The sequence below is a fragment of the Hermetia illucens genome, chromosome 1 (assembly GCF_905115235.1).
Source record: "Hermetia illucens chromosome 1, iHerIll2.2.curated.20191125, whole genome shotgun sequence".
Classification (NCBI taxonomy): domain Eukaryota; kingdom Metazoa; phylum Arthropoda; class Insecta; order Diptera; family Stratiomyidae; genus Hermetia; species Hermetia illucens.
In genome coordinates this window covers 153,348,303-153,371,616 of record NC_051849.1, presented here as the reverse complement: position 1 = coordinate 153,371,616, position 23,314 = coordinate 153,348,303, and the positions used below count along the sequence as shown (strand labels likewise).

The following is a 23,314-nucleotide window of genomic DNA, read 5'->3' as shown; positions in this document are numbered from 1 at the left end:
TCCATAAAAAATATTTCATGGAAAATTCAAAGAAAAATATTGAAATAATCAAAAACTTTATTTTCCAGTTCTATATATAATGATCAAATAAAATTATAGAAGTAGATTCAAAATATGCAATTAAATTGCAAACGTTGTTACTTAACGCCACGTTGAAAACGATGATCTAAAATTAAGAGAAGAGAAAAAAGATAAAGATTGTTTATCTAAAAACGTATTTCCTTACCCTCCAAACTGCTGTTTAGCATTCGAAGCACTATTCGCATTTTGTGCTAAATTTCCAAACGACAAAGGAGAATCTGAGGAACCTAATGCTTCAAAAAGATTATTTTTCTGCGTAGGTGGCGAGAAGCTTCCAGTGCTCTGACCAAAAATAGTTTTCTGAGCACCAAATCCAGGTGCACCACCGAATGTTGGGGACGTTCCGAAAGTTGGCGATCCACCGAAAGTTGGTGGTCCTCCGAATGTTGGTTGTGAGAAACCTCCTGGAGATCCGAAACCCGATTGTGCCACTGATGGCTGTCCGGCTTGCGCGAATGATCCACCCGGCGATGATGCTCCGAAACCAGGAGACTGACCAAAAGCAGAAGTACCGCCAAAACTACCTCCACCAAATGCTTGAGCAGTTCCTCCGAAAGGAGAGTTTGGTTGTTGCTGTTGCTGCTGCTGCTGTGTGCCACCAAATGGTGATTGTCCGAAAACTGGAGCTGAGGAGAAGGCGCCCGGTTGGACCGGGCTTGCAGCACCTCCCCCGAATATTGATCCAGATGGTTGGTTACTTTCTGTGCCGAAAGATGATTGCCCAAAGAAACCACTGACAGTGCTTTGTGCTGGTTGAGCTGGAGTTCCAAATACATTGGTCGACTCGGATTTTTGTCCACCAAATATAGATGTATTGCTAGAAGCTGCTCCGAAAACATTGGTTTGTTGAGCAGGAGCGCTACCCCCAAACACAGATCCTCCAGTATTTGATTGTATCCCGAACCCACTGGAAGATCCAAATAAATTTCCGCCTGAAGATGGCTGAGCGGTGGGTGAGCCACCAAACGGTGATGCTTGGGTTGCACCACCGAACGGCTGTGTAGGTGTATTGCTTGTAATCGTCCCACCGCCAAAGGGTTGTGCAGTTGCATTGCTTGTAGCATTCCCACCACCAAAAACTGACTGATCCGGTTTCGGAATGCCGCCTCCGAAAGTGCTAGCGGCCGCAAAGCTGAATGACGATGCTGCTGTGGACCCAAATCCAGACCCGGAAGTGTTTGTTGCTGTTGCGGGTGGAGCTGTGAATGCCGAGGTAGTGGCAGCTGAAGAACCAAACGGCGTCGGCGCCCCTGTGCTGGCAGTTACTGATGCTGTATCAGTACTTACAGGTTTTACAGTTTGTTTATCAACCGATGCGCCAAATGTCGCAGATGTTGTAGCAGGTGGAGTCGTTAAATTAAGCGGCACCGATGAAGTCGAACTTGGAGTGGTTGTTAAATTGACAGGTGCTGCTGGTGCTGAGCTAGTTGCTGATGTTACTGGCGCAGCAGCTGTGAAACTCAACGGCACCGAAGGTGTTGAACTTACAGTTGTTGTACCAAATAATGGCTTCGTGTCCGATGCTGATGCTGCATTTGCAAAAGCACTTGCACTAAATATTGATCCTGGATAGGCTTGAGGTGCATTAACTGTTGTAGCTGGAATGTGAACGACAGTTTTTAAGAGTGTAAATGAAAATGCAATATATCTACAAAGGCTTACTTGTCTCTTGAGATGTTGGTTTGCAAATGTTCAGATTACCGAAAAGTGAATCTGTTGAATCAGCTGCAGTGATGGTTGCGGTTGAAACAGGTGTTGTAGCAGCAGTTGTTGTTGAAGAAGCAGATATACTCTTTGCAAGTGACGTAAAACTGAAACTAGATGAACGAGTTTGTAAAACAATGTGTTTGATCACTGGATGCCAATATTAGCAGTTCAGAAATTGGATTGAAGGGAACACTAACAAATATCTCAATAGCAATAGCTTAATTCTTTAGCTTTCCCCTAAATAAATCTTTTAACACCGGAATGAGAAATGTGCCATTGATACATAAGCTAAAGAGATTTCATTGCTATTGCATTAGAGACTACATAGCTCCCTGCAACCAGTTCCTGGTATGATTTTGACGAAGAGATTCCGTTTCACGTTAAGAAGCAACACAATTATGTGGTGCTACACACCAGCCAAGACTTTCGACATAGAGGAGAAAGAAGTTTTCTATGAGCAATTAGACGTAGTTCAGGAGAGCCTTCCTGAACGTAATGGGTGATCTGCTAAGGTGGGCTCCGATAACAGCTTGCTTGGACATGCCATCGACTACAGAGCGCCATAAATACAGTTAGTTATCGACTGGCCAGCTACGAACATCTAATGAAATTAACTATGAACATCTAATCAGATCGACAAAATCGCAATCAATAGTCTATTTAGAAGTTGCTTACATATCGAAAGAGATGCTGATATCGGCCATCACCTGAACGTCGGTTATAAACGCTTGCGTGTCGCAGCTGCGTCTGTACATAGAGGAACAGAATATAAGCCCCAAATATTCAAGACAGGCCGTCTCCGCTATCCGGCTGTTGTCCGGCAGTAAGAGAATGATTTTGCTGCTCAAAAGACGCAAACTTTAAACAACCTGTTCGAGATTCCACCTTGGACACCGCCTTGTTGTGGTGAGGAAGCCTATAGTAGTTTACTACTATTCTAAGGCTGCCCAAAATACATGAATATGGAAGCAATGGATTGTAACTCTCCACGTGGTGAAGAGTCACTAAGTTCGAATCCATCTGTAATTTTGAGCCATTAAGTCGCGGTGGAGGCACGGATTTTTGAGGCCTCACCAGATGCATGGTCCCCACAGAGAAGTCTAAGGAAGACATGCTCCCCACTTCAGCATAAAGGTTATTCAAATTCTCATCTATTGGCAACATTGTTGGTAAAGTTGCAGGACTGCCCTTATACATTTCTGATACAAGAGCCATGGGTTCATTTTAACAAAATCTGTGGTATTGCATCAGTAAAGGGGGCTAGGATCTTTTTCGATGAGAGATCCTCGAGATTGAGCCTGCGTCCTGATATCGAAATTTTTAAGCGCAACCATGCTGCGACAATTCTGTTCCCAGGACCCAAGGTAATAATCTCGGGCTAGCGCAATGCTGACCACATTGCCTCCTACAGTGTACTGTAGTGTACCGTTACGATCTTCAATCCAATATGGATTATTGCGCCAACGATTATTATTATTACAAGCGAATAGAATGATACAAAGCCGGGATCCTAGGACAACGGATTGGACAAAGTTCAATGAGCTTCTTGGTAACAAAGTGCAGCTCCTTTGGCGACAAAGGACACCTTCCGCTATAGAAGATCAATTTTAGAGAGCTTTGAAGAGGCTTGCCCTGCTACTCTAGGCCAAAGCGATAAAACGGTTCTATGGTTGAACCAAGAACTGCAAAAGCCTAAAACCTGGACTATTCAAATCCAAAGAGCTTCACACAAATCAGCTTAACATCACTTTTCCTGAAAGGTCTGCAGAGACTAGTTGACCGTCACATTCGCGAAAAGGCACTAAGCTCGCATCCGAATGAAAACCAAAGTCATGTAAGTCTGTTCTCCACTAATTGGTTTCAAAGATAGATGACGCAACTCTGAAAGGCGAGTATGTGATGGGGGTGTTCGTGAACATAGAAGAGGCGTTTGACTGTGCGCCTTTCCAAAAGATATATGGTACCGTCAGGAGCAAACAAACAGTGCAAAATTTATGCTGTGGAAAAGCAGGAAGACTTGCAGGAGTATTATGTGCTATCTGCTTAGTCATAGTTCACTAGCTCGACATATGTTCAGGATAGGAGTTGTACAAGATAGTCCATGTCCCTCCTTTAATGAGGAAGCAAGAACCACGGAACATTTTCTATGTGAGTGCGCCGCCTATGAACGTGCTCCAGCTGCAGTGGTTAGCATCATATCCGGAAATTTTGCGGTACATAAATCTTCTTTTTCTTCAGCCTTTTTCCCGTTCACAAGGGGATCGGCTCGTCGTGATCGGTTTCGCCATTTGACTTTATCGAATGCCTGATCTGGGTGCAATCTCGAGGTTTTTAAATCCCCATCCAGGGTTAGACGGGGGAAATTGATACAATGGACCGCTAGGGGCGGAGTGCTCAGAGACCTCTCCCCCACTTCACATGCACACCCGTCGGGTCATCAAAAGTCTTTTTACCCCCGGCACGATTGAAGCTGTCGTTCAAGTCCTAAAAGGATGTTAGAAAACCTGGATAGCTGCAGAAACGTGGAAGTGGATCCGGGGCTCTATGGATGGTGCGTTAAGATCCATTATCGAAGTAAGTGCGAAAATGCAGCGTAGTGTATGCCATTACAAAAAGAATTACACCAATGTATTGATCAGGGAATGAGCAGTTGGCACGATTAACACCAATTCCTTTACTGTATATCACACCACCTTTCAGGTGCCGGTAAGATTTCGATGGACGTGAATGGTAGAAACTGAACTGAAAGAGAGGAAGGATCACTTTACCACGATTATCAATCCTATAACATACGGTGAAGTTCCAATCTAAAGTCTAAAGTGAAGTCCGTTGGGGTTGTATTTTGTCACCATTATTTTTCCGCTGCTCATGCTGCTTCGGGAGGAGAACGTGGAGAGGATCAGTAGACCATCTCTCCGCAAACATCTCAACGATGCTAACGACATCTGCTTGCTCTCTCACAGTACTAAATTCGTTCTTGTTTGTTCCAAATCTGGAAATGCAACTATCTTAACACCACATCAACTTGAGGTTTTTACATGCTAATGTACTCTCTTTAAAGCTATGTGCTACTTTCTTTAAAGCTACATGCTAGTACAAGAAAGTGTAGGCTTAAGACAATAACAGCATGAGCTCTGTCAGTATGTGATTAAGTTAGGCTCTCTCACTCATTGACAGGCGCTTAATGACCTGCTCTTCAAGTCTCTTGTAGGAGCAGTCCTCCAGTACGTCGGAACCTGCCTCCATCCTCTGGGTGGACATACTAAGGCGAAGCGAAGTAACCCGCAGGGACAACCAAATGCAAGAGAATCAAGGGCTGCAAGATCAAGGAAAAAGAGTCCTGCGCCGTCTCTTTTTCAATTTATAAGATTTACACGAATGTACTACTATTATAACATCAAAGACTTCGCATTCCGGGGTACTTTAGGGGTCCCCTTGACTAATCGGACGGCCATTTACAATGTTGGTTTGGCCACGATATTTTTCGCCAGCAGCTCTTCTTTCAGTAGCTTCTACTGCTTGTTCTTTGTCTTGGATCTCCTTGACATGATAGAAGTCCTCACAATCTATTGATATAAATGCTGTTTTTGGTAATTAATTTTACATTCACAACACTTTCATTCACGAAGTACTTTAATGAAAAGGAAGGATTTTTGTAAAGGAACACCTTTTCCGGACTTTTGTTTTCAACTTACTATCTTCCCCTCATTTACTTTTTTAGTAGCCGTCAAAAAACGTTTTTTTTTCAGCGCGTTTACAATTGCGTGCATTCGCCATAGTCGTCGTGGGCAGTATCGCCCTCTCTACATTGCATTCTGAAATCTAGAAAAAGCATTTGATGGTATGCCACACAAACTCACTAAATATGCATTGTGTAAACATCTACTGCCAGAAGAACTCGTGCACTGGGTTGCATTGCTCTACTGCGCTCTCAACAGTTTGAATTGTGGTAGGTATATCGAAACCGCTTCGTGTCTCTGCTAGTGTTAAGAAAGCGCCCTACGACACTCCTCTTTGTTCTTGTCAATGACAACATCAATCTAACGTCAAGCACCCTACAGCGTCAGGCGTTTCTAGCGTCTCAGGGCAAAGATCTGAGACTGAATTTGAATAAAACAGAATTTTTGACGACCAACTCCAATAAAACATGCACTACTACTGTCAGTGACAGCGACTTGGCGAGAACTGAGCGCTTTAAGTATCTCGGATAAGTGCTATCAGCCTATGGTGAACTCAAGGAGACTATACACGGGAGATTCAACTCCCAGCAAATTCTTTGAAATTTTATGGAGTCGGAAAAGTCTTGGATACATTTGACGCGACGGGAGTTGCGCGACAAAAGTTCCGCGCATAAAGGCTGGTGTTAGTATTGGAGTGCGCTCCCGTGGTTTCGAGTCGCTGTGAGCATGTGACAACATCTCCATAACAACAAACGTTGCACAGCTTTCCATGCCTTCCCACATCCTAGCGGGAACCAGAAACAGAGCTTCCACAAAGATTCATTTTGGATTAATGGTAACGGATCTTAATAGAATCACTGAGCGAATCATGCTTCAAAATTCCTCTATGGGAAGCCTGGTCGAAGCAAACACGCGCAATATTCCCGGCAATAGATTCATGTTTACTCTACTAGGAACTGAGGAGGAAGTAAGTAGATGCATCCAAGATCAATCTTTCGGTTGCAACCGTTACCAGCTGGGATAAGATGAAGAAACACACATAAGAAAACCATCCAGGAGACATGGACATACCAATACCACTTACCCATCTCGTCCCTACCCGAGAGGTGCACAATGAGATTCCGCAGCCGTTTGCCGATAAAGTTGCACCTCTTGTGTACAGTCTTCTTGGGTGAACTGCATTATGAAATGGCTTCCCGTCTCAGCGCTTCTTGGATGAAATGGCGTGCAACGGCTGCCATTCTTTGTGATTGATGCATCAACGAACGTATTAGAATTTCGTCCAAGGGTTTGAAAAATTCCTGAGTGTGCCATCCGCTTGATAGTGAACCAAACCAACTAGAAACTTTCATCCTGTTTCTAGTCCACGTACCACCCTGTTCTGGGTTAAAGACCAAATTTATGCAAAACTAGATGATTTCCTGTTTCGTCCAAGACAGAGAGTCGTCAAACGTTGCCTCATCTCTGCTCTGGGAATAGCGTGACCTAAGTGGTTACTGTGTTATCCTTATATATATATAATACGAAATGAATATGAATTATATTCATCACAAAAACGGCCTAAGTCGGACGAGACACGACGAGGAGGACCAGAAATATAGGAAAATTTCTTTCTAATTGGACTCCCTTTAACGGTTTTTGTTATGAATATAATCCATATCATGTTATGAATTATGTATAAGGGGGTAAACGACACCTAGTAACCATTTAAGTCACCCTGTTCTCAAAACAGAAATGAAGCAGTCTTTGATGACTAGCCTCTGCCCTGGACGAAACAGTAAGCCCTCTATTTTTGAATGTATCAGATACAAAATTTACTCCAACGTCGTCTGCTCTGTCACCCTCTATGGTTCTGCCTGTTGGCCGACTATTATTGGTTTGTTTGCACCAATCCTGGAAAAATTCTTAGAGAAACGTCTTCGATGGTATGGTCGGATAATTCGCGCTGGCGAGAACTTACACTAGTTAAGATTGGTCTGAGCTTTGGAGGCAATAAGAAATGATCAAAAGGCTGACCGAAAAAAATTATGGCTCCTTACTGTAGATTGTGAGTCGCTCAACCAATCCAGATCAGACCAACAGCAAAGGGATAAAGAAGCAGATACTAGTCAAGTCCCTGGATAAGTAGATTAACATTTCTTCAGGATTGGGCAGAACCTATTTAATTTTGGTTAGGATGCCTATATTTGAATATACAGATAAAAATTTGATCCTCGAAGAAATTTCGATCTTTTTCAATCTTTCCAAAATGAAATAGTCCCGAAAAAATATCATTTGTGTGACTACACTGAAAGAACCATAAACGTTATTTGTTGCATACCATCCAGGACCAATTTAGTGTGAAAACTAGTAAACTAATGTGGTTGTTCAATGTCCTGAAGAATAAATTCAAATCCAGACCAAATGTAGAAAGGATCTGGACGTTGCACATTTTTGCTTCAAAATCATTGGTTTTAAATTGTTTTCATCAAAATTAATACTTACGCTGATGCTGCCGAAGGTGCAGTCGTCGTACCAAAATTTAAACTGAAACCCGTCCCACTCGAAGTTGTCAAAGGAGTAATCGAAGTCTCTGCTGGTAAAGTTGGAACTGTTGTTGTGGTTGTGGTGACCGTCGGGGCACTTGGCGCTGTTTCAGTTTTGGCAACAAAAGAGAATGCCGTAGGACCAGATGTAGGTTGAGTTGAAGTTTCTGCTACTGGCTTGCTCACAAATGAAAATGAAGGCAGGCTTGCCGAAGTTGTTGCCACAGGGCTTGCAGTTGATTGAATGAGTTCAGATGAGACCGGAGGAAAATTCGCGGAAGTCTTTGGAACCAAAGTTGGTGCAGTGGGGGTCGACGTTGGTTGAGTTGACGAAGCCGATTGTACAGGTGCTCCAAAAATACTTGGCACTGGCTTAGCAATACCACTTTTACCTCCAAAAATATTACCTCCCGAAGCTGCACCAAAAGAAAACCCTGTTCCAAATCCCACTGATTGAGCCAGACTAACTGTGGCAAATGGACCAGTGGGCTTCTCTTCTGTCTTCTCTTCTGCCTTCGTATCAGTTTTCACTTCCTCAATCTCCACAGTTTGAGGCTTTGATGAAGTTGACTCTACAGAGACGCTAGGAGATGCTTCCGGTTTTGGGACGAAGGCAGGAGTTTTTGTTTCATTCGGTGCCGTAAACCCTGTAAAACCTATAGAAGGCTTATCTTGTTGTGAAGGTTTAGGGGTAAATGATAGACTCGGCGTAGTAGGTTTAGCAGAATTTTCAGACTGAAGAAAAGCCGACAATGCGGGCACTGGTTTTGCGAGTCCTTTTTCATCTTTTGCACCAAAGGTTGGTTGGGGAGTAATGGTTATCTGGCTAGTACCAAATGCTGATTGCGAAGTAGACGACGTTTGACTATTACCGAATGCTGGCTTTGATGTAATCGTAGTTTGACCACTTCCAAACGGCAACGAAGGTGTAGGTTTCGTGATCACGCTTCCGCCGAATGGAGACACTTGCGTCGATGATGGTGTTTTTTGAAGGGCAACCGGTACCCCAAAAGATATTCCACCGCCTGGTGGCGCAGACATTGGGGTGAAACCAGATTCTTTGTTATGTGGAGTTGTCGCTGTAGGCTTCACAATATTTGAATTAAAACCAATTACAGAACCGCTCGCCGATACAGGTTTGATTTGTACCGGTTGTTGTTTTTCTTGTGCCTTTTGCTGTTGCATGTAGGCAGCATAGGCTTGAGCGGTAGTTGGTTTTGTCGGCGTCGGTTTGGCAATAGTTTGCATTGCTTCATGTCGGATTCGCTGCTTCTCCATCTTTTCGGGTTTAGTCGAGGCCCCGTCTCGAATACTTGCTAAAATATATAGATATATTAGAAAATAAAACCCAAATAGATTCAACACCTACTTTTCTCCATTTTTATCCGCATTTCCCGTACTACCTCTGAATTCACGCCAATTCTTTCAGGTCTCTGAGGTTTGATCTCAACAATTTTACGGTTTTGCAAGATGTTTCGTAAATTTTTCATCTTATCTTCAGTGAAATTTGCACGATCTGCCTTCACTTGTTCGCTGAGACTCATGGATAGAATGGAATCAGCTAACGATTCAATTGTACTGTAAAACATTAGATTTCATCAATGAAAACTTTACAATAATGGGGAAACATTCTAAACTATCACTTCAAACTAATTGTTGAGAAGACCAAATATCTCTACTAAACTCAACTTACACATCATTTTTCTTCATTGCACTCTGATCAATTGTACCCTTTACGCCCAGACGTGATTTAATGTAATTTATTTTGAGACGCTCCCGTGCTAAGATATCTTTTTGCTTAAGTAGTGTTTGATACACCCCCTCCAGACTGGGTGTTCTCATTTTAGTTTTCGACTTCTTATACATATCTTGATAGTTTGACCACTGGGCATCGATTTGTTGGTTGACAATCTGCAGCTGAGCCTCATTCGTTGCTAAAAGACTTTTTAACTTGATAAGTTGACGTCGGTTAGTCTGATTTGAGTTGGAGAGGGTAGCAAGCTCTGGCAACCTACGAAATAAGTCATTGCAAAAATATTGATTTACAACTAGTGAATTTACATACTCTGGATTTTGGTACATGTTCAATTTGCTTTTTGTCTCCGCTATCATCACAAAGCACTCATTTAGTGAGTTCCGCAAACCTTGAATATCTGCTGCGAGTGACTCAGTGCTTTCCACGGCTTGATTGCTGAGTTCTTCCAACTCATTAAGCTGTTTAACGACCTCTTTCGATTCTTCCATGTTACCAATCTAGACAGACATTTTTATGATTGAAAAGTAGTTTATGCAATCCACATTTGTGATTGCAGTTTGAGAATTACTTATTCAACTTACAGTTATATCTATATCTTTTGATCTCTTTGACAAATCCTTCAAGTCTGCTTCGAACTGTTGAATATAAGTCTTCGTCAATTCTTTCAGAGCATCATCATCTCCTGAAGCAGTTAAATTAGTAATTGAACCTTGCCCCGTGGTCTCTTTGCCTGTGCTCGATTTTTGCTGTGCAGTAGAGAAGTTCGACGGAACTGTATACAATGGCTTATTTTTGTCTGCACTAGCGATATTTAACTTGTTTTGAGTTTCATCTTGAGTTCCTACGGTTGTTAACACCATACGTTACATTTTGTAAATGATTAATGTATACAAGTCTTACTAGTGGCTGTAGTTTTAGAAAAATCTTGCGTCTTTGATGCTTCTTTATTTACACCGAATGGCAAAGCTTTTTGGGACTCATTTATATTTGCGCCAATACTTTGCCCCAAAGTCGCAATCCCAAATCCTCCGAACTGAGGTGCAGAAGCAGGTTTTTGTCCTAGTAATTGACCGCTTCCAAATATTGGTTGCGAAACACTAGCAGTGGTTACTGCTGGTCGTTGCCCACCGAATGCAATTCCAGTTCCTCCACCAGGTTTCGCTGCTTGTGCATTTCCGAAGAGAAGAGTAGTTCCCGAATTTGACAAATTTCCAAATAAATTACCAGTAGTTCCAACATCGCCGAATGCTGGTTTGGATTTCCTGTCCTGTGAAAAAAACTTATTAATAGAATCGATCAGTTGAAATGCATAAAGATCGACTACTTGTGCAGGAGTGGATGTAGCTCCGCTGGGAAGAGCAAAGGATACCTCCGAAGTAACGGGCTGTGGCTGTTGTGATGCGACATCAGACGTCGGCGCGAGCTGAGTAGCAGCACCAGCAGTTGTGTTAATTGGTCGGAACTGGCTTAATGCAGCATTGTTTGAAATGGGTCGTGGCGGTGAACACAAGCCAGGAGCATTTTGGGAAAAGTTAAGAAAGTTGAACGAAACCAACTGCCCATGTGTAGAAAGTATGTGGATCATAGGCATCACTGGGAATGGTTTCTCAGCTATCACTAGCTGATGTGTACTTCCGGTCTCAAATGCAAATCCTACTGGATACGTTTCCTGTTTTTCACTCGTAAGGGGTAATTCAATTCTGGCTTCATCCAACGTTATATATTGCTTCCAAGTAGGTGTTTCTCCTGATTCAGTGGTGCCTAGTACGCCGACTTCCATGCTATTAGAACTAGCTACCAACAAAATGTTCCATTGTTGAACATACGTCAAGAATATTTGTGCATCACGGGGCCCAGAAGCGCTGTAGCAAACGTCGTAATAATTGATGTATGCTGGCGGACCAGCTTTGGGAGCATTGACAATGTACAGAGCTGAAGTAACGAGAAAAAGAGATTAATTCATTCTGCAATGCCTAAATGATTTTTAATTATAAATTTTTAAAGAATAAAGCAATTCCTGCTTTCGTGAAACGTAGTTACTGCCTCATTATAATAGATTTACTGTTTGTTTCCTCCTTTCCTTGAAAGCAGCTCCAGCTATTGATACGGAATTTGATGGAAGTAAAGAAACTCTAAAATCCCATGCGTACCGTTCCTAACATGATTTTGTACGAAGCGTCTGAAAGTCTTCCAGGTGCGTCGTAAGAGGCGACTAAAAGGTATAGAAATTTGTGGGCTAGCAACCTGCAAATTTTGAAAATTTGTTGCTACCGAAACGTTAACAATGCCTCGAAAAATGACGATCTCACGACTGCCACCTTTGGCTATCAAAAATGGACTATGATTGGTTTCTGCAATGTGTGCACACCCCTCGACAATGGTAGCGAGGGTCCTCAGAATGCTTACGTTCTCCAACTCGAGCGGAAATTCCAACGATACAAGCTGAACATTCTGGGTCCTGTGTGTCCGGATAGCTGAGTGGTTAGAGCACAAGGCTGTCGTACGGAAGGTCGCGGTTCAAATCTCACTGGTGGCAGTAGGATTTGTATCACGATTTGACGTCGCATACCAGTCGACTCAGCTGTGAATGAGTACCTGAGTCAAATCCGGGTAATAATCTCGGACGAGCGCAATGCTAACCACATTGTCTCCTACAATATACTGTAGTGTACCGTTACGGTCTTGAATGAAGTGCTCTAACACACTTCAAGGCCCTGACCCAATATGGATTGTTGCGCCAACGATTATTATTATTATTCTGGGTCTAAGCAAAATAAAGATGGTGGGACTTTGGAGAGTACTCCACTCCAAATGGCAGCAGACGCGAATGCGGGGTCGGGTTGCTCAGACGGCTACCGCTCTTTTGACCTGGGAGCCGGTTTCTAACAGACTTCTAACAGCAAGATTTCGGTCCAGGTATAGGAGCATCACAATTGTGCAGTGCTATGCACCAACGGATACTTCCCATATAGTGGAGAAGGATGACTTTACAAGCAATTACATGCAGAGGTGCTATTGTGTTCGAGTTGGATGATCTGAATGCTAATGTGGGCACTGCATGGCAAGGTGACAACACCTTGCTTGGACATGTGTTGAGGAAACACGGCTTTGGCGACCGCAATGATAATGGTGGGAGGTTCCTGGATTTCTACAACTTCCACTGCCTAATCATTGGTGAAACACTGTTCGAGCACAAAGCTTGCCATACAGTCAATTGGCTTTCAACAGACCGACACGTACGAGCAATCAGATCGACCACTTCGCGATAAGCAGTCGATTTAGGAGTTGTCTCAAAAGGGATCACCATCTGATGGTCTTTTACGTCCGCCTTCGTGTTGCGTACGCCACTTCTCGCAAGGTTGGGGAGCTGCGAACCCTCGTCTAATATCAACAGCTTGTATGATCCAACAAACAGCAAATATACTGACTAACCCGGCTGAAAGATGAGTATTGCTCTTTTCTCGAGTGCTGGGCAGGTCATTGGCCACGTCCCGAAGAGGCGTCATAAGATCTTACTGACTGCAGACATCTGCCAGCGGATGGATGAACGGAAGGATTTGAAGACTCTGTTGATGACTGCGAGTGGTAGTGGGTGTGACGTGCTCGAACTCCGATGCCAAGCGAAATCCCGAGAAGTTCAGGCCGTATGGGCCCTAACAAAAGGGAATTTGGTATTGCACTGGTCAGGGAGGCAGAAAATGCCGCAGAAAGCAACGATTTCAGAAGTGAATACCGCATCACGGAAGAGTTCGCAAATGGTCGTGAAGAACATTAACAATCAACTTCTCATCCACGATGACGAGCAACTGAACACGTGGAAAGAACCCTTCACCACGTTTCTTAACCGTATTACATCCGGTGCAGTTCCTCCTTTTGTGGATGAAATGGCTAGTCACCGTAACATGTGGATATGGACTGTTCCTCCAGGCCAAGAAGAGAAATCATTTCGACCATCAATACAATCAAAAGAAGTAATAATCACGCTGGGCTTAACGGTCTCCCCGCAAAATTATTTATCGCTGCACTTGCAGCTATTTCAACTCGTGAGGAAATTTTGGGAAAACAAGGCGGAATAAGGGGAAGATCATTAAGATTCCGAAGAAGAACAATCGTTTTGAGTGTGAAAATTTGAGGAATATCTGCATGCCCCCTGGCGTTGCAGAGATAATACCTAAAATAATCCTGGAGCGCTTTAAAGAACCTCTCGAAAGCTTGATCGACATAGGGCAGACTGATTGTCCGGATCCTCCGCCATTGACCACATTGATAACCTACGGATCATTTTGGAACAGTGCGTGGAATTTAGATCGTCCTTTCATCTTCTCTTCATCGATTTTCAGAAAGCTTTCGATAATGTGAACAGAGTGTGTATTTGGAATGCTCTGCACAGGCGCGGCTTTCCAGAGAAACTAATAGCTATTATCAGAGCGACATATAATGAAATTTTGAGGTCCAAAGCGGACTCCACCAGGATTGCATCTTGTCAGTGAAATTATTTCTTTTTGTTATCAGTGACGTTCTTCATGCTACTTTGTCCGGAGGACGTCAAGGAGTTCAATAGACTATCACATCTTTCCTCAAACACCTCGACTACGTTTATGACATCTGTTCACTCTTTTACCGGATCATTGACCTTGGCCAAATAGCTGTGGATTTTGAAAAAGAGGCAAGTAGAGTTGGGTTGAAGGCAAACACCAACAAAACCAAGATTCTCAGTCTGAGGGGCATTGCACTCTTCCTATCTGCATTAATGCTTGCATAATTGGAAAGCGTGGTTTCTGGCGATCTGGTGGCGGCTTTCTGGCGGCGATGGTGGCACCGAGCTGGTTGTTGCTTGACGCAATAATAGCCCTAGATCTGCTTTCGCCGCCTTATCTAATGTAGTTATCTCAACACTAAGATCAAGATGAAACTGTTCTTTACTAGTGTTCTTTCTGTATTGCTATATGGGAGTAGCATATGGAAAGTGAACCCCACTGTTACTCAAAAGCTCCTAGCCTTCGCTAATACCTGCGTCGTTTCAACGGCGTACGCTGTGCAGATATTATCCCAAACGGAGAACTTGATCGGCGCACACGTTTGGTACTCGTACGTATTGTGAGCAGAAGGTGGTAGTGGCATTGGATGGGTGACACATTATTGACCAAGATCGCCCCAAAGGCACTTGGCGCATAACAGCGGAGAAGGAGGGCAGGCGTTTTGAGAAATTGTGGGGAGCAAATGATGCCGCGTAGGTGTGGTTGGCGCGCAATGGCAACCATATATAATAATTGGTACCTTTCCCCTAAACCCTAAAATTAATTACAAACAAATTCCAATTTGTACAGAATAGCAATCTCCTAATATTGTAAACTGAACATGAACCGGGCAAAATGTACGTTAACCTTTCAGCTGGTACCTAAGATTGCCCAGGCTGCGTATTGCGAGCGGTTGATTCCGGTTGGGACGTTATTTTTGTTATTGTCACGCAACATTTTTACGTAGCGAAAGCATCGTCAAAATATTGATTCGATCGTCAACCGGGATGAATGACAAAAATTTAATATTCTAACGCAAACAACAATGGAAGCTTCATCAGCAGTACTTTGGTGAAAGCAACTACAAAGCAACAAAAGGAAATCACCTTACGACCTATTACGATAGCTAGACTTGAAGAGGTTTTCAAGCGCTGTAGTGCTCGCCCAATGCAATAATTCAATAAGTCAGAATACCGGATGCCAGACGCTTCGAGTATAGAGGTTTTGTGTTGAGCTTATGTGAGAAAATGTCTACGCCTTTTTTTCCATCCATGTATGTATAGCCAAAAATTCAATATATTCATTCATTTATTTCTCTCCGAGACTATGTACATATTAAAACTTTACCGATCGGTAGCCTATTGATCGCCTTAATCGGTTGCCATGGTGATAAACAATTTATTATTGCATGAACAGTAATTTTTTATTTAGAATTATTATTCTCATATTTTTTAAATAAGTTTAAAATACTTACCGTTCGCAATCAACAAATAAAATAGAATTAGACATTTTTATTTAGACTATTTATCAGATTTTCCTGGAAATTATTCAGGAAGTGATAGCGGTGATGGGAGTGATGGCAGGGATATAATAATTTGGAAGCGGGTTTATGTATTGATACTAAAATACACTTGAACTAAAAACATTGTATAGACAAAATAATTATAATTTAGCATTAACATCACGAAAATAAACATTGTGCTAAATCTAATTATTTTATGTTAAAACAGAAACTGGACAACTTTTTCTGAGCATACGAAACGCAAAGATACTCACTCCTATGCGACAGTCAAAACAGAGCCGGCACCAGGAAGATGCTGCTGCTGAGCGGCCGTCGGTAAAGTGTTAAAGGCATATTTATACTCATCCTAAACAGGCATTGCCCATTACCGCTTACTGGTGCTCATAGTACATATTTAAATACATATTGATCATATGCATTTGAATAGTTCCACTTCGCATCCTCAATCAATGCTTCTCCTGGTTCAGATGTGCTGAGAGGCGGGGCTTTTGACATCCCCACCCCCTACCTTGGCATCCTCAAACCATCATATTGGAGGAGGATGCCCCTAATTAGTGTGAGATTTGTTGGTTAAGGAGGAAGAGGATGTTGTCTTCATTGCTTATAATTCAGTCCGAAAAATAAAAAAAAATTCACGTAGTATTTTTCTGGTAAAAAAAGTTCACCAGTCTCGGCAGGCTGGCACATAGCATAAACCAGATAATTGGTCGATCTGAGGAATTTCCACCCTTCCTATCTACCTTATCCCTAAGAGGGATACGGTGCAAAACCCGATAGACACTAGGACGATTGCGTGCTTATCGACCACCCACAAATTCATAACGTCCATTATTAATGGAAGGGTCAATGCGCACCTCGAAACCAATAACATTCTGTCCGAGGAACAGAAGGCCCACCGAGTCGAATCAAGGCGTTGCAAAAAGCAATTCATTATCGACTCGGCAGTTGTAAAAAAGTAATTAGAGGCCAAAGAAATATCTTTAGTTGCTATATCGATTATGCCAAAGCTTTTGACAAGGTTCCACACACCGTGTAATTCTATATCTTATGGCTGCATCGCATTGATCCGAAACTAATAAAGCTTTTGGCGACAGTCATGGGAGGATGGCATACCACCTTGTCAGTGCATTCATCTGAGGGTATCAAAAACTCAGAGCCCATCCGTATAAGTGGGCGGAGGGCATCTTCCAAGGGGATTTCTTGAGTCCCCTTTTATTTTGCATGACACTGAACTCCCTTTCATGATTACTGAATGATGCTAGAGTGTATGCTTTTGCAATAAAGTGTGGCCTACATGCTAAGTGCGAGGTGACACACTTGATGAAATTAGATGACATCAAGTTGTATGCTGATGACCACATCACAAATCTGTTGCGAATAGTTGACATGTTTAGCTGTGATATTCGGATGGAATTTGGATTAGACAAATGTCGAATTCAAGCAATCGGCAAAGGCCATCACCAGCCGAGCTATGGCTGAGATAAACTTCTACAGATACCTAGGAATTCTACAAGGAACCCTTGCTCGAATGGTGTTTTGAAGGATGCTCTCCTGCCCGAATTCCTGCGACGTCTGAGGTTGGTGGTGAAATCGCATCTCTCGGGGAAGAATAAAATAAGCGCATTGAATATATTCGCTATCCCTTCGATATGCCAGTGAAGGGATAGCGAATATAGCATTCGGAATATTGCTGTGGATGAAAACCGATTTGGAAAATGTCCAGCGGCGGATACGGACTTCCATGTCCAAATTCCGAATACATCATTCAAATTCTGCCGTGGAGCGGTTAGACTTGCCTCGTGACATCGTGGGCAGGGATTGAAATTGCGGCACAACATCACTGTCAAGTCGACTTTGTTGGTAAGGCAGATTGTCGGCTGACTCCGCTTAACTTGAAGATTTGATCTTCCAATCCTTTGAGTGGTGTCAGACCAAGAGCGCATCGATGAATGGAGTCGAGGGCAATAGACGGTAAAGACGTGAATTGCCTCTGACAGCCATTTGCCGATTTGCATTTGTCAAACAGATGGCTGTGTGCTGAGGAGTTCTTTGCTGAGACAGAGCGGTTTATGTGTACTATTCAGAACGGCTTCGTCGCAAACCGAGGTTATAAAAAGCTTATAATGAGAGAGCGGATGGAGAACGACCAGTACCAGAATGTGTGGTTCGGCGTTAGAGACGTTGGACCATCTCATTTGTGGCTGCACGGTAATGGCACCGGTGCAATACCCGAACAAGCATAATGTTGTATGCAATGTGATTCATTAAAGCATTACATGTAAGCATGGTTAACCACGGGAACATCTCTGATATATCGGTATGAGTCGCAAGCAGCACTCGAGTCCTAACTGATCGCCAGATACTGCACAATAAGCCTGAATTGCTGTTAGTTGGCAAGGCAGGTCGCTCAGCGTATATTATTGATGCTGCTGACCCCCATAACAACTACATTCGAGAAGGTGAATTATGAACCACTGGCTCGTGAAATCAAAGAAATTTGGTATCTCAAGAGGATGGTTGAAGCTTCCATTATATTGTCAGTGACAGGTATTGTACCTTAATTTCCCACGATTTCTATTGATGTCCTGGGACTCTCACACAGTCTGGTTTAAGCTATGCGGACCAAGAGCGTTTTGTATGGACCGGAAGAGATGGTAATCACTTGGTGCCAGGTCCGGGCTATACGGTGGTTGCGATAGGACATCCCATCCCAACTCCCGTAGCTTCTGGTGGATCATCAAAGATGTGTGAGGCCGAGCGTTGTCCTGTTGGAACACAACACCATTCTTATTGACCAATTCTGGCCGGTTCTGGTCAATCGCCTGCTTCAAACGATCGAGTTGCTCACAGTAGAGGACTCAATTGAGGGTCTGGCCATAGTTGAGCAGCTCATAGTGGATGATTCCCTTCCAATCTCACCAAACACACAGCAAAACCTTCCTGGCCGTCAATCCGGGCTTAGCGATGGTTTGGGCGGGCTCGCCGCGCTTCCACCACGACCTTTTTCGCTTGAGATTTTCACGTGATCCACTTTTCATCATCAGTCACCATCCGCTTCAAAAATGGGTCGAATTCGTTCCGTTTCAGCAGTGCATCGCAGGCGTTGGTTCGATCTAAGAAATTTTTTTGCGTCAACTCTTGTCGCATCCAAACATCCAGCTTTTTTGGAATCCAATCTTCTACAAATGATTCCAAACCGTTTTATGGTCTATACCCAGTTCCTGGCCAATCGAGCGAGTGCTCATATGCCGGTCTACTTGGATGACTTCGACGATTTTATCGGTTTCTACGATGACGGGCCTACCAGTACAGGGTGTATCTTCGACATCCACTGCGCCAGAACAAAATCGATGGAACCAACGCTGTGCTGTACGAATCGTTACAGTATCGGGCCCATAAATGTCAAAGAGACACTTGTAGCGCAGATTGTCGTCTTAAAATCGCCGTATAGTATGACCCGATGCGATAAGTACAACCCAAGTTAAGGTGTTTAAGTGTCGCCATCTATTAAGAAAATACGACATTTCTTATTCCCCAACCCAATATTACATATTAAATGCACTCGACAATCTACCTTCTACAATGTAGACTGGCTTGACCCGCGACTGTCAACCCGTGGCCAATCTATTTTTGTGTATGTGAAAAGATGTCCAAGAGAAACAGCAGCTATTACACTTTGATACGGTCCTAAATCCGAGCAGTGACGGGGCCACGCCGTCACCAGGCATTTTTCTGCTGCCTCTTGGCTACTAACTCAACCTATTTTAGCTAATTGTCTATGCCATGCAGGCTGTTATAATAATAGTGGTAATTTTTATATTGATGTTATGTCAGCATATCTGGCGCCAACTGTTATCACGTCCAGATATTCTTATATAAAGTACTGCAAGTAGGCACCAATTTATCTCTCTTGCTGAAAACTTGTACTGATCCAAGCACTCTGCGTTACCGTGTAGGCAACAAGGAATTTGAAGATTTTGATTCCTTAGCAGAGTATTAGAAATTGTACTTAGAGATAAGCACATCCTCCAGCCTCTGATAAGTCGCCCTCCCTCTCCTATCTCTTACGATCTTTAGAGGTCTACCTTGAACTGATGAGTATCTCTTGTCTTTCCCAAAATTTTAAAACAGAGAAGCTAAACCTAAATGCTCCTTAAGAGCTTTCCCTATTATGTGCCTGATCTGCCACTATAGGGCATAACATTTAAACCTAATCGGTTCATCACGTTTCCCACATGATGAGTGTTCATCACAAGAACACATACTAGTTAAGAGCTAATCCCAATGCTCTGGTTTGAATGATCGATCAATTATAAGTTCTCCTTACACAGATCTATTTATCAGTATTCAATTATGATACCAAATTCATAATTGAAATCAACGCTGAATTAATGTTTATCAAACTGTTACATTCTATCCATTTTCTCTTCAATCTAAATATATTCTTTATTATCTTTCAAAACTCTTCCCATCATATTTCCTATCAGAAAAATGTATTATCTATTGGTGAAAAACTATTGGCTTCTAACATATTGTGTATGTTGTGCCCTTGAAATATTCAATATATTCTAAACTTTACCTGTTGTTAGGAGGAAGTATATGAGATGTAATTTGCTTGGCGCATCATTGGGAAAATTGAGATGCATGGCGACCTTCGGAGACTTCACTCCTTTGTGAGGATTAGAACACCTATATACGTATTTCGTTTCTCCCATAGTGACTTATCAGTATGCTTTGTGTGAATTTTGGTTTACAGGCTAGACAACTATACCCAATAAACTGTCTCTAACGTTTTAATTTCTATTCCCTACCTAACAGCGCATTAATCTACTCATTCGTCTTAAAATAGGATTCCTGCGTTTATGTTGGTGTCCCTCAATGCAATAGGGAAACTTCAAAATTAGATGATTATGTTGGTTCCACCACATGTGAGCTTATGGTCACTCTTATTAAAATTGCAAAAGCTAAGTAACCTGTTGCCAAGGTGCATGGTAGGCGTATATTGAAAATGCTCCCAACTCCAGGCAATAAAAATTCCAGGGAACCAAACATTAAATTTACGGCTCAGAACAACACTTGGACTAATGTATTAAATGGAAAACTTTCACTTTCTATAAGTTTGCTAATAATGGCTGGATTTCCTGCAAACTTACCAGGATTATGCCCTATATTAACCCTTATACTGTTGACCGCTGCATGCATGCTCTTCTAGGATGAATTTAAAAGGGATTTTCGGGTCAATTTCTAAAATATATTAATATACTATTCTTAACTTTATTTGAGCAGATATTGCAGTATAGATTGCTATTTTTTCAGATTTTTCGAGTGGAAAGGTTCTTAGAATGTGACCTGTTTCTCTTTTTGGGGCTCTCACTCTTCTGCTTCACCCACTATCAAAAACTGGACCATTGATACCCCACGCGACTATATTTTTTACTCCTCTTTCTCATGTATGGGAAGCCCCCTAAACTCAACAGAAAATGGCGCAACTTGCTATATGCGAAGGGATTCACAGACCACGCGTTCTCACCAAATTTCGTAATTCCAATGATGCATGGAGAACTCTTCAAAAGAATTCGTTATGACAATATGTGATAACTCAAGCCTTCACAAGTGGGCAATACACGCCGTTTTCAAGAAAACAATTTTAGGGAGCTATCTAGCTAACAAAAAACGAAAATGCAATCAAAGCGTCGAGTTACTCTTTAGATATTAGTAGATAAGTTGAGTCGAACGCATTGCACACATTAGAACAAACCAGACCAGGCATAGGCAAATATTTAGTTAAATAAAAACTGTTTTTTTCTATGGACATAGTTCACATTGCACTTATTTGGATTTAAAACTATTCTTAGCGACTAAGAAAGGTTCCTTACTATAAAATATTACTCACATGGTGACATATCTTCTCCCTCCTGTAGGAACACCACAGCAAACTGATACGTCGAGAGCCACTGAATCGCAATTGTATTGAATGGCTCCCCATGTATATTTGGAGGGCACACGATAGTCCTCGCCGGCTTCAAGTCAGGTTTATACTGCACCAACTTTCCTTTTGGGAATCCAGCAACGATTTGCTTCCCCTTAGGGCTCCAACATGCACATTTGACCTGTTCTTGTTTGTCAATTGAATGGAATTCAAAGGCGCTTTCCTTCAGATTATACGCGGAGAGAGAGCCGTCGCTCATAACCAACGCAAATGTTGATGCTATCACAGGATTCCATAATATTTGATTTGCTCGGACATTGTCGTCGGCTGATATCCGAATGGTTTGTTTAATCGTGGCATTCTAGAAGAAAATTCAGAATAGTGCGCAATTCGAGCAGTCTGAGAGGGGAGAAACTCACGGCAGACAGAAAGGATTGTACGTCGTAGATGGCCAGCAAGGCAACTCCTTTCTGAGAATAATTCACAGCAAGCAGATTCCCATCACAACTAACTGCAATACTGTGCGATGTGCCCTGCAACGTTACGACGCGAGCGAGGACTTGCTCTCCAGTGTCCTTGGCGTTGACAAATTGTTGCAGCTGGATAACTGTGGGGAAGTAATTGTCAACCCATGGGCCTCATTTTCAAAGCACTTCACACCTACCTTTAAGCTCTGGCTTATACTGGTTGCCCAGAAATATCAATCCGAAGGGACTGGCCGTTGCCAACAGGTTCACATTGCTTTTCAACTCTTCCGCGGTCCCGAACACCTGCACCTTATCATGCAATTTGAACTGATACTCCTGGAAAAGTTGTTTTCATGATTAACCTCAATCTCATGGCCATTTCGCAGCAATTCAATAACAATGACTTACCGTAACATCAACAGAGCTCGGTGCCTCCGTCGCCATGTCTGCGCTTATCCTTTATGCAATATTTTCGAGGAGTTACTTATTTGTTTGGATTACTTTCACTATTTCGACGAGAACAACAACAGTCGACAGAAAACAGACCAATATGCGCCTTAGCGGCATAAATTTGACGTTTCGAATTGGCGCCAGTGGTGTCGAAGTGTATACAACACGGGCGTATTGTGGTCAGCTGATTTCTCTTATACAATTTGAAATAGTAACGACTGAGAATTATTCAGTAGAAACGTAATATAACCGAAATTTTACTATGAGTGAATATCGAAGACGCAATCAAGGAAAAAGAAAATCTTGAAGTATTGAGTTAACAATAAAAATGACTGAGAAACTATGCAGATAAAACAAAACGCATTGATTTTTTTTGGGAAAAAATTGACAATACTTATATAAATATACCATCTAATGTCCGAATAGTTAATAATGATGGGCAGTTTTGTGTAATTCATACTATCATTTGCAATGATTTTTTTGAGAATAATCGATCATCACATGACCATCCTTAGTGGTCGGAGATGACCAAGAGTGAAAATCTATCCCAAAAACTAAAAAGAGTCTGTGAAATTGATCGTGAAAGTCCGCCTCTGTGAAAAGAGGTTCGACAAGCCATAAACAGCTTGAAGAACTAGAGGTGTAATGGTCTGAATCGGGTGCAGAATTTCTGGTGTAAA

At 42.5% G+C, this 23,314-nt stretch overlaps 1 protein-coding gene across 1 annotated transcript; it reads right to left on the bottom strand.

The window, feature by feature from the left end:
- Positions 1 to 39: 39 nt before the first annotated feature.
- LOC119650054 (nuclear pore complex protein Nup214) lies at positions 40 to 22,752 on the bottom strand. Its single transcript, XM_038052546.1, has 14 exons — positions 22,593 to 22,752; positions 22,382 to 22,520; positions 22,137 to 22,324; positions 21,682 to 22,078; positions 11,074 to 11,681; positions 10,650 to 11,016; positions 10,331 to 10,590; positions 10,059 to 10,246; positions 9,687 to 10,004; positions 9,363 to 9,571; positions 7,953 to 9,309; positions 1,744 to 1,898; positions 227 to 1,679; positions 40 to 166 (listed from the first exon to the last, which is right to left on the bottom strand). The coding sequence occupies exons 1-14, from the start codon at positions 22,626 to 22,628 to the stop codon at positions 142 to 144; spliced, it is 5,700 nt and encodes a 1,899-aa protein (XP_037908474.1). The 5' UTR covers positions 22,629 to 22,752; the 3' UTR covers positions 40 to 141.
- Positions 22,753 to 23,314: the final 562 nt, after the last annotated feature.

What these genes read in the sequence shown, in the direction of transcription:
- LOC119650054 (XM_038052546.1), bottom strand. Translation starts at nt 22,628, where the DNA reads ATGGCGACGGAGGCACCGAGCTCTGTTGATGTTACG. An exon ending in CTACATCCACTCCTGCACAA is followed by an intron (nt 11,017 to 11,073) that starts GTAGTCGATCTT and finishes TTTTTTTCACAG; the next exon opens with GACAGGAAATCCAAACCAGC. An exon ending in GCAATGAAGAAAAATGATGT is followed by an intron (nt 9,572 to 9,686) that starts GTAAGTTGAGTT and finishes AATGTTTTACAG; the next exon opens with TACAATTGAATCGTTAGCTG.